The sequence below is a fragment of the Osmerus mordax genome, chromosome 16 (assembly GCF_038355195.1).
Source record: "Osmerus mordax isolate fOsmMor3 chromosome 16, fOsmMor3.pri, whole genome shotgun sequence".
NCBI lineage: Eukaryota > Metazoa > Chordata > Actinopteri > Osmeriformes > Osmeridae > Osmerus > Osmerus mordax.
In genome coordinates this window covers 1,188,568-1,199,835 of record NC_090065.1, presented here as the reverse complement: position 1 = coordinate 1,199,835, position 11,268 = coordinate 1,188,568, and the positions used below count along the sequence as shown (strand labels likewise).

The following is an 11,268-nucleotide window of genomic DNA, read 5'->3' as shown; positions in this document are numbered from 1 at the left end:
TTCAGAAGGGAAAAAAAGCTACAGGATTCAGCATGAATCAACACACACACACACACACACACACACACACACACACACACACACACACACACACACACACACACACACACACACACACACACACACACACAGACCCTTTCACCCAACACACTCAAACTAGATAAAAACTTTCTAGATCAAATAATAATAGTAATATACAACCACCCCTCTCTTGCTAAGTATCTTTGTGTTCAGCAGAGAGCGCTGTTGTTCCTACAGAACTACAGTCCTAAATATATTACAGATAGGACTACGATAGTATAGACTGGACTGCTCTATATATAGTATAGTCTGGACAATATGTAGTGTAGACAAGACTATATGTAGTGCAGACGTGTTTGTGATGTAACCAGTTCACTAACGGGCAATGTTGCACATGTGTGTGTTCTGTCTCTGGTTTTCACCACACCCTCAGTTTGACCTTTAACCCTTGTCCGGTGACCTTCTGTCCTGTGACCCCCATAAAGGGAGGAGTCTGTGTGTGTGTGTCACCTCTGGTCTGCTCTGCTCCAGATATGTGTGAGGAGATGTCTGGGATAGAGAGAGACGAGGACTTCAGGTTCCTGCATGGTCTGCTGAAGGACCGGAAACTTCACCTGCTCCTGAAGGTGACCCTGGCTACAAACACACCTCACGTCTGGGAACCCTGGAACGCTGGGGAGTTTCAGAAAGACCCGGCGTGTTCTAGAACGCCTGAGGGTTCCATCGGCCCTTCCCGCTCTCCCAGACGTTCCAGAACACGCAGACGGGGTTCCGGAGCTCTCCAAGTGTTCCAGATGACCTGGTGGCCTTTCTGACCCAGCCTTCTTGAAGGATACCTGGATGAAGGGTCATGTGGAGAGGAGAGAGGTAACAGAGAGGGTGTATCGCCCCTGACAGGTTCACGAGCGTCTGAGGCTGTTTGAGGACAGGAGGCCGGTTCCTGTCCAGGCCGACACACAGGCTCTGCTCTGCGACGTGAGTCTCACCCAAACACACTGACTGTCAACTCACAAAGCAATGACCAATGATTGAAACGTCACGCTGGTTGTTGACAAACACGCTCCTCTGTACAGTCATCATATCAAACACTGCCCGTATCAGATAAACGGTTGTGATTGACCCGACCAGATTCTGGTCTGAGGGAAATCAGTTTGAATGGGAGGGTGGCCAGATAAGACCTGTCTACCAGAGCAGATAAACCATGCGCTGGCAGACGGGTGTGGTTCTCAGGGTGGAGGTAAGCATGTGTTGTTGTGTTGCAGCTGCTGGAGAAGCTGCAGGCCTCTGAGGACCCAGACACCATAGAGCTGCTCAGACTACTGTCCAGACCACACGTCAAGGTATGGAGACACACACACACACACACACACAGGCACACACAAACACACACACACACATATACAGACACCTCACTCCCCCCCCAGGCTCTGCTGTCAGTCCTGGAAACCGTGTCCCAGAAGGACTACGCCCCGAGGCTGCCCCCCCTGCCGGCCTTCTCAGGGGAGGAGGAGGACTCAGTCAAGATCGTCAGCCTGGTGAAGAGCCAGGAGCCCCTGGTGAGACACAACTCCACCTCCCTCCACCTCCACACACCTCCACCTCCCCAGACCATACTAACAACACTACTGTACTACTGTCATGCTAATCAGACATAGCTAACCGTGCTAACAACACTACTGTACTACTGTCATGCTAATCAGACATAGCTAACCGTGCTAACAACACTACTGTACTACTGTCATGCTAATCAGACATATCTAACTTAATGTAAATGACTAAATGTAACCGTACCAACAACAAAACCAGGACCAGGACCAGATCTACATGCTCAGACAGCCATGTAACATCAGGGCATGTAATGCCGTCCTCTTTCCAGCAGCAATACCTGACGTCCAGCCAGTCCTGGTGTAATATAACACAGACTCTGTGCAGGGTCTTTCTATAGGCTCTGGATTTATGAGTCCCAGAGCCAGACTAAGCCAGTGGAGCAGGAGTACAGCCAGGAGGAAAGCCCCTGACGCAGGGAGGGGTGAGAGAGGAGCCGGTCTCACCTTCCCCTTGCCCTGCTCTGGGGATGCTGTGGGCCTGCTCTTGCCCTGCTCTGGGGCTGCTCTGGGGCTGCTCTGGGGCTGCTCTGGGGCTACTCTGGGGCTGCTCTGGGGCTGCTCTGGGGATGCTCTGGGGCTGCTCTGGGGCTACTCTGGGGCTACTCTGGGGCTGCTCTGGGGCTGCTCTGGGGCTGCTCTGGGGATGCTCTGGGGCTGCTCTGGGGCTACTCTGGGGCTGCTCTGAGCCCCTCCTTTCTGCTCGCTACACTCACTTCTTCCACATCGCATACGCCACATATCCTCCATGAAACCCTGCAGAGGGCCTGCACAGCCACACTGTGTGTGTGTGTGTGTGTGTGTGAGTGTGTGTGTGTGTGAGTGTGTGAGTGTGTGTGTGTGTGAGTGTGTGAGTGTGTGTGTGTGTGAGTGTGTGTGTGTGTGTGTGTGTGAGTGTGTGAGTGTGTGTGTGTGTGAGTGTGTGAGTGCATGTGTGTGCCTGTGTGGTTTTGTGTGAGGTGAGTGTGTGTGGTGTTTGTGTGTATCTGTGTGTGCATGTGTGTGCATGTGTGTGTACTAGAATGTCTGTGGCCTGTCTGTATCAAGAGCCAACGACAGAGTAAAAAAAAAACTTTATTGATACCAAATGAAGATGAATCCCAGTCTGACCTTCTAATGACCGCGAGCACTTTATTGATACAACGTGGAGCAGAAATCTCCAGTTCTGTTTCTGAGAGCGTCTAGCTAAGGAGCCCCACCCTGACCTGGCCTGACGGACCACAATATTATGGGCTGTACTTCTATTGGGTTCCTATTGATACCATCTGCTGCAGGCAAGGTTGGCGTGGTAACTGGCTCTGACATTTGGCATCAGTGCAGACGCCAAACAAATTTCTGTCCTGAAACAAACGACTGTTGTTGGACTGAGGTGACGTTTATGGATGGATTGCGTGTGTACCTGGACAACATGCACAATTTGCTGAAATGCTGGCTGGCCCAAAGTTTCCATCTCCTCCTTCTCCTTCTCCATCCTCAATCTCTTCAATCTCCTCCTGCCAGTCAACACATCTGATATGCAGATTTTCTATACATATGTGAGGTTGTCTCTTGCTGTGGTCAAGAGGTCACGTAGCAGGCCTTGGACAATACACATATAGATCAAGAAATGTGCTCTGGTCAACTTAGGTTAAGTGCAAGATGCAGAGAATAGTAGAAGCAATGATTGATGACCGCATCACCTGTGTGTTGTTTCTTCTGTGCATCAAGTTGTGGAATGTGTACCATTTAAGGAGATGTTGTGGTGGTAACTATATTTGTACAGTCCAGCCATATATAAAGGACTTCTGAGAGACATGTTTTCTCACTCATGCTAGCCACTCTGTTGTGGATTGGTGGCATGATCCGACATCGAGCTAATAAAACCGAGTCAACCCTTTTTATAATTGTCGTGACTCTTTCCGGCCTGCTGAGAGATCTCATCCTTACAACATCTAAATTCAGTTTAACATGTTTCAGTATATTTTTTTTTACCTCTCCACTACTTCTAACCCCCCCCCCCCCCTCCCCCCAGGGAGCCACCATCAGGAGGAGCGATTCCACTGGGGCCATAGTGGTGGCCAGGATCATGAGAGGGGGGGCAGCTGATAAGAGTGGTGAGAGTTCACCAGAGATACTACACACATCCTTCACTCAAGTAGAAGTACAGATACTCATGTTTAAAAATACTTTAAACACTTTGTTTAAAAAAGTTGACGTTTTTTTTCACTCAAATTAAAGTAAAGTGTGGGCTCTGACATATACTTAAGTAAAAAGCTATTTTTACTTAAGTAGCCATTACTACTACCTGTAACTGTTTCAAACCCTCTTTTTTGAAACAAAAAAAATACATAAAAAAATCCACCTTTTGAAAATAAATAAATAAATGTTTTTACAGTATGATGCGGTTATTGCAGGGTAATAACCGTGTAATAAGCTTTTAAAGACTGTAATAACATGATAACAGTTGCTGTGGTGTGTGTTGCACAGGCCTCATTCATGAGGGGGATGAACTTAGAGAAGTGAATGGGATCTCACTGGAAGACAAGCAGCCAGAGGAGGTCGTCCCCATTCTGGTCTGTGTGTGTGTGTGAATATGTGTGTGAATGTGTGTGTGTGTAGGTGTGTGTGTGTATAAGTGTGTGTGTGTGTGTTGCTCAGTTGTCCATACCTCCTCTATTCTCCACCCAGGCCCAGTCTCAAGGGGCGGTGACCTTTAAGGTGATCCCTGGCTCCCAGGAAGGACTATCAGCCAATGAGAACAAGGTATTGACACCACATCCTGATTTGGATGGCCACAGGGCAAGTCAATCCTACTGAGCGTCATTGCTTATCTCCTCAGGTGTTTGTCAGGTGTCTGTTTGACTACGAACCTCTGGGCGACCCTGCCATCCCTTGCAGGGAGGCGGGGCTAGCCTTCAAGAAGGGCGACATCCTGGAGATCCTCAGCCAGCAGGACGACAACTGGTGGCAAGCCCGTCGTCATGCCGACGGCAATAGCTGGGCGGGGCTAATCCCCTCCCGACAGCTGCAGCAGAGGTAACCTCACAGACGTTCCCATCGACCAATCAGCATGCCTGAAGCTTGTTCCTCTAACATCCTGTAATGTTTTTAGTTTCATAAACTGGAACACTTTACAATCTGTACCTTCCAAAGCCCTGTGTCATCATGTCCTATAAAATGCTACAATCTGTCACTTTCTAACTTGGAATCCTCTAGAGCTCTGTGTCTCATAGAACTCTCAGAACTTCTAGACCCTGTCCCATCCTGAGTTGCATCCTTCTAGAATCTGCACCTTCTAGAACCCTGTCATCGTCTCCTTGAACCTTCTAGAACCCTGTCGTCGCCTCCTTGAACCTTCTAGAACCCTGTCGTCGTCTCCTTGAACCTTCTAGAACCCTGTGATTTCTTCTGCTTTTCTTTGCCTGTAGGAGGGTAGCTCTCCAGCGTCCTCTGGCCCTGTTCCAGCCCCACAGACTCCACACACACTCAGGTGATGAGACACCCTGACACACAGACACACACACACACACAGACACATACACACACTCAACCAGGTGATGTGTTTCCATATAAACCCCATCTGTAGGCCATTTCACCCCTAGGTCCTGAGGGTCATAGGGGAAAGGTCAAGGTGGAGGTCACAGCACTGGCCAAGGGTCATGTGTGCCTGTCAAGGTGAGTCTAGCTCCCAGGTAAACTGACTTGTGTTGTGTTCTGTCCACATGCTGCACTAAAGAGGAGGAAGGTAAGATATGTCATGGTGTGTTTTATCCAGCTGTCTCGTGCATTATGTCTTCCTCTCTCTGTCTCTCAACATCCATCTGTCTGTTTCTCTCTGTCTCTTTGTCTCTCTGTCTCTCTCTCTTTGTCTCTCTCTCTTTGTCTCTCTCTCTTTGTCTCACTCTCTTTGTCTCTGTCTCTCTCTTTCTCTCTCTGTCTCTCTCTGACTCTGACCAGGGGAGGAGGATGCTGACTATAGAGCCATAACTGGGATCCATATTGGTGAGATGTTACCATTCTCACCCCAGCTGTTCTCCTGTATTACAGTCCTGTTATGTTACCATTCTCACCCCCAGCTGTTCTAATGTCCTACATCCTCTGTTCTCCGCTCTCCTCTTCTCTTCCTCTCGTCTTCTCCTTTCCTCTTCTCTCTCCTCCTCTATCCTATCCTCTCACACGTATGTATCTGACTCACACCTGTTGTGATGCAGCTGGTCTGCGGAGGAGCTTCCGGCTGAGCAGGAAAGCTGGTCAGAGCCAAGCCGGGAGGACCAGCCACGACCCAGGGACCCAGACCAAGGATGCCCAGGATGCCCAGGACACCCAGGCCCAGACCCCCACATACCTGGAGGTGGTTCCCTACCTCAAGGCCCCCCACGACCCACATCGCCTGGTGCTGCTTGTGGGTGGGTGGGACTCAGACACACCACACACACAATACACACACTCACACACACCATTTTGTCTGTCTGTCTGATTACCTGTCTGTCTGTTTGTCTGTCTGTCTGTCTGTCATCAGTGAGATGTGGTTGTTGTCCTTGCCGTGTAGTTATTTACCGGTTGTTGTTGTTTACGTACAGGTCCCAGTGGTGTAGGAGTCAGCGAGCTAAAGAGGAGGATTCTGATCTCTGACCCTGAACGTTACAGCGTCACCGTGCCTCGTGAGTCACTTACTGAGTCACTTACTGAGTCAACCACTGAGTCATCTACTGAGTCATCTACTGAGTCACTTACTGAGTCACTCACTGAGTCACTCACTCACTGAGTGATGATCATGATGATGAAGAGGGTTAAAACTTTTAAACATCAAATTTAACCAACTCTTTGTCTCTCTCCCTCCCCCCTCACTCTCTCCCTGTCTCCCTCTCTCTCCCTCTCAGACACCACCAGAAAGAGGAGAAGCCAGGAGAGAGATGGAGTGGACTATCACTTTGTCTCAAGAGAGACCTTCGAGAAGGCCATTCTGGACCACAGGTAGGCCTCTGCTTCCTGTCCTGGGGTCTATACCCTGGGGTCTATAACCTGATACATACCCTGGGGTCTACAACCTGGGGTCTACAACCTGCTACATACCCTGGGGTCTATACCCTGGGGTCTACAACCTGCTACATACCCTGGGGTCTATAACCTGGGGTCTACAACCTGCTACATACCCTGGGGTCTATAACCTGGGGTCTACAACCTGCTACATACCCTGGGGTCTATAACCTGAGGTCTACAACCTAGACAAACATCTTGGATGAGCATAACTTGAGACCAGTTGTAAATGTCGACTTGAGGTTTCACTTGATTTCTTCTAACCTCATTTAAGAAAGTGAAACACCGGTCCTGTAAATGCCAAATGTGATACAAATCAAACAAACCTCTGCTACTTTCAAATTCAACATCTGTACCTGACAAGAGAAACACATGTCTGGACTTGTACTCAAAACAAGATAACACGACCATGTGGAACACCGACGAGGCAACCAATCAGAGGCGTCCATCCAGCAGCTGTTCTTGATCAGGGTGTATCGTGGGAGATGGAGTTTAAACGCCACCCGGCCCAGCTGTCTGGTCTACAGACTGACGTCAACATTCTCCTCGGAGATGACACGGCTGATATTCCAGAGCATAATCCAACACGACAGTTCTGCAGTAGACAGGCAGATGATGGGGAGAGAGGGGTAGGGTTAGAGAGGGAAAAACAAAACGTTTCATTAGTGCACTCCTACGTTTATGCTATCTGTACTATCTATCTCTCTCCCTCCCCCCTCTCTCTCCCTCTTCCTCCTCTCTCTCTCACCCCTCTCCCTCCCCAGGTTTATAGAGTATGGGCAGCATAAGGGGAACTACTATGGACTGAGTGTGTCATCGGTCCACCAGGTCCTGGTGATGGGTAAGGTGTGTCTGCTGGACGTACAGCCACAGGTGAGTGACATGCCACAGGGCCAATCACAATACAGGAGACAGGCCAGACAGCCAATCACAATATAGATGATACAAAAGCCAAGTCAAATCATGACTTACTGAGGTTTCGATCTGTCTGGAAGTCGTCAGGTCTGTTGTGTGGAGGAAAGGGTTTTGGGACTAGTTTGGACATTTCTTCGTTTCACTAAACTCACAATTCTCTTATACCTCTCTCTCCCATCTCTCCCCCCTCCCTCTTTCACCCCACTCCCTCCTGCCTCTTTCTCTTCCCTTCCTCCCCCTCCTCTGCTCCCTTTCTTTCTACACTCTCCCTCCCTTCTCCCCTCCCCTCCTACCACCCTCTCTACACACTCTCCCTCTGTCTCGCTCCTCTCCACCCCCTCCCCTCCTCCCCCTCCCCCCCTTCACAGACCATCCTCAGGTTGTACACGGCAGAGCAGAAACCGTTTGTGGTGTTTGTGAAGCCGCCGGCCCTGGAAGAGCTTCGTCTCACCAGGAGGAGAGCTAAGCTGCTGTCAGACCTGGACACACACAGGACCTTCTCAGTGAGCTGAACACACACACCCAGGACCTTCTCAGTGAGCTGAACACACACACACACACCCAGGACCTTCTCAGTGAGCTGAACACACACACACTCACACTCCTCTCCCCTCTGACTGAGGGTAAAGGTCAGAGGTCAACTCTTAACTGGCTGCAGGGTCAAAACACCCTGATGCAGAAGTACGCTTCCAGACTGCAGGTGTGTGTGTATGTGTGTGTGTGTTTTGTGGGGCACTGGCAGTGTTGAGCCCAGTTGCGGGCAGCCCCAGACCATGCTACAAGCCAGGTGTGTGACCTGGAGGTTTTACAAGGGGCATACCACACACACACACACACACACACACACACACACACACACAGCAGAAGGGAACATATATGGTAGTTATGAGACTAACCTGACAACTGCTTAAAGCACCTCATGCCCAACCCCGACACACATACCCTCACTTACACACTCATTACCTCACGTATACACATACCCTCACACACACACACACACACACAGTCTGTTCCAGCCACTGATCATCACTGCCTCACAGGAGGAGGACTTCCAGGACATGATTGGCTCAGCCGTCACCATGGAAACCCAGTACGGCCACTTGTTCGAGAAGGTGGTAGTCAACGGCGACGTCGCCATGGCGTTTACCGAGCTGAGGGTGGAGCTGGGAAAGATGGGGAAGGAGAACCAGTGGATCCCCGTCGGGTGGAACCGCACCTGATCGCCTGAAGCAGCAGAGGTGGTTCAGAAACCCTGGTACTGTAGCCTGGTGACGGGACTAACTACAAAGTTATTTAGTCAGTTAGCTACCTTGTTAGTTAGCTAGTTAGCTACCTAGTTAATTCGTCAGTTGGCTAATTATTTAGCTTGTTAGTTAGTTACTCATCTAGTCAGTTAGCTAGTCAGTTAGCTAAATAGTTAGTTAGCAACAAAGCTAGTTAGTTATCTGGTAGGTTAGGCCTTCTCTCTGCCAAGGCCCTGTTCCCAGTGTGTTATGGTCCTGACAGCTGCTGGGTTTGGCCAAGCTGTGACAAGGGAAAACTGATGAATCATGTTCAGCCTCAGACACTGTCCTGGGATTATTGAAAATGTATCCCATAATAATGATGTTAAGTAAATAAAAAAAAATAAAAAAAACGACCTCCAATAAAACTTGTAAGTAAATGTCTGTTACATATTCACACTCTCTTTCACACACACACACACACACACTAAATTACTGGTGTTTTATTTGCTCTGGTACATATTCCCTTCCAGGTCATGGGTGTTAGCTACAGAGTGCCCTGCTGAATGTGACTTCAGCTCTCAGCCTGAATCAAACTCTGGGGTCCATGCTGTTTAATGACTCCTCAGTAACACTTTAGAAGCTGTTTATTCATCCTCTCAACTCCTCTCCTGGGGAGGAGAGGACTGAGGAGAGAGGAGAGTTAGGGAGGAGGAGGACCGAGGGGAGGAGGGGGGGGTGTCGAGAAGGAGAGGAGGAGACGTGTAGGGGAGAGGAAGAGGAGAGGAGGGTAGAGAGAACTGGGGAGGAGAGAGGAGAAGGGGTGTGGAGGAGGGGAGAGGAGGAGAGGAGCAGGGGTGTGGAGGAGGGGAGAGGAGGAGAGGAGCAGGGGTGTGGAGGAGGGGAGAGGAGGAGAGGAGCAGGGGTGTGGAGGAGGAAAGAGGAGGAGAGGAGCAGGGGTGTGGAGGAGGGGAGAGGAGGAGAGGAGCAGGGGTGTGGAGGAGGGGAGAGGAGGAGAGGAGCGGGGGTGTGGAGGAGGGGAGGAGAGAAGCAGGGGTGTGGAGGAGGGGAGAGGAGGAGAGGAGCAGGGGTGTGGAGGAGGGGAGTGGAGGAGAGGAGCAGGGGTGTGGAGGAGGGGAGAGGAGGAGAGGAGCAGGGGTGTGGAGGAGGGGAGAGGAGGAGAGGAGCAGGGGTGTGGAGGAGGGGAGAGGAGGAGAAGAGCAGGGGTGTGGAGGAGGGGAGAGGAGGAGAGGAGCAGGGGTGTGGAGGTGTGGAGGAGGGGAGGAGAGTTGGAGAGTGGAGGGGAGTTGGAAGGCTAAGATGACTTCCTAGGGACCCGTCCTGCCCTGGAGTTACGACGTAAAAACACATCAAAATATAGAAACATAAACACATGATTCAGAGAGAGACTGAGACATGTAGAAAGCACGGCATAAAATCAAGGATCATAAGTTCATCGTTCCAGCAGTATCTCACATCAGAAGATCAACCGGTATTCGGCTTCCAGCATTGTTCAGTCACATTACAAAGTCACACTAACTCTGAACTGACATCATCTCTATCAGTCTCTTCTCTGCTCTCTCTTTCTCTCTGTTTCACTCTCTCCTCTCTCTACCAGTCACCTCTCTCCCTCTCTCTCTATGTCTCTCTCTCTATGTCTCTCTCTCTCTCCACCAATCTGTTCTTTCTCAGTACCAGTCTTCTCTCAGAGTGCCAGTCTTGCCAGGCCGTGGTTGCCAGGCAGCGGTTGCCGAGCGAGGCAGTATAATTTCATAACTGCCGTGAGCGTCTCCAGGCGCCGTCTGAGGTCACCGTCAGCCTTGTTAACGGAACGCTGACGAGCCAATGAAAACCAGCCGTCCAGCTCTGACCGTGGCGTCCAGGTTATGATGTCACCGACACAGGAAGCTGTCTGCTAAGTACTAAACTAACTACACACACACGTGTTATTAACTAAAGCATAAATATATATGTCAATTAACATTCAGTGGCAAAACATAGTAAACGAAAATTAGCTATGTAGCTTAAGCATGTTCTACAGGGTGGTTTTGAACCTGTGACCTCATGATCTGCATTTAAGTGCTCTAACCACTGAACTATACACCCTCCTCACTCATATCATGCTACTGCCTAAGATACATTTCCTCTGGGATGAATAAAGTCATCTTGAATCGTTTGAATGTTCATGTTTGGCGTTCAGTCTGAAACGGACCTGGACCCTCATCCACTCTGGAGACACTCAGGAAGCAGGAACGTGAGAAACAGGAAATCAACCTGAGCGTTTTTACTGCGGCGCGTCTTCGACCGTAACCCTGGGGCGGAGCTATGTAAACAGCTCTCTTCCTGCTTCCCTCCAGGCCCCCGGACACAGTGGCCTCCCGGGGGATTGTGGGTATCGTAGTTCTGCTGTAGCATCCACATGGACACAGCCTCTTCGCTCCTAGGGGATTGTGGGAATCGTAGTTCAGAAGGAGCGATACTGTTAATAC

General features: G+C 50.1%; 1 protein-coding gene across 1 annotated transcript; it reads left to right on the top strand.

The window, feature by feature from the left end:
* The first annotated feature begins 554 nt into the window (after positions 1-554).
* LOC136958769 (MAGUK p55 subfamily member 7-like) lies at positions 555-8,776 on the top strand. The gene is made up of 16 exons (XM_067252869.1): positions 555-647; positions 919-996; positions 1,284-1,361; positions 1,446-1,577; positions 3,637-3,718; positions 4,092-4,177; positions 4,293-4,367; positions 4,444-4,640; positions 5,033-5,094; positions 5,562-5,606; positions 5,816-6,010; positions 6,185-6,265; positions 6,485-6,578; positions 7,406-7,514; positions 7,925-8,059; positions 8,597-8,776. The coding sequence occupies exons 1-16, from the start codon at positions 555-557 to the stop codon at positions 8,774-8,776; spliced, it is 1,722 nt and encodes a 573-aa protein (XP_067108970.1).
* Positions 8,777-11,268: the final 2,492 nt, after the last annotated feature.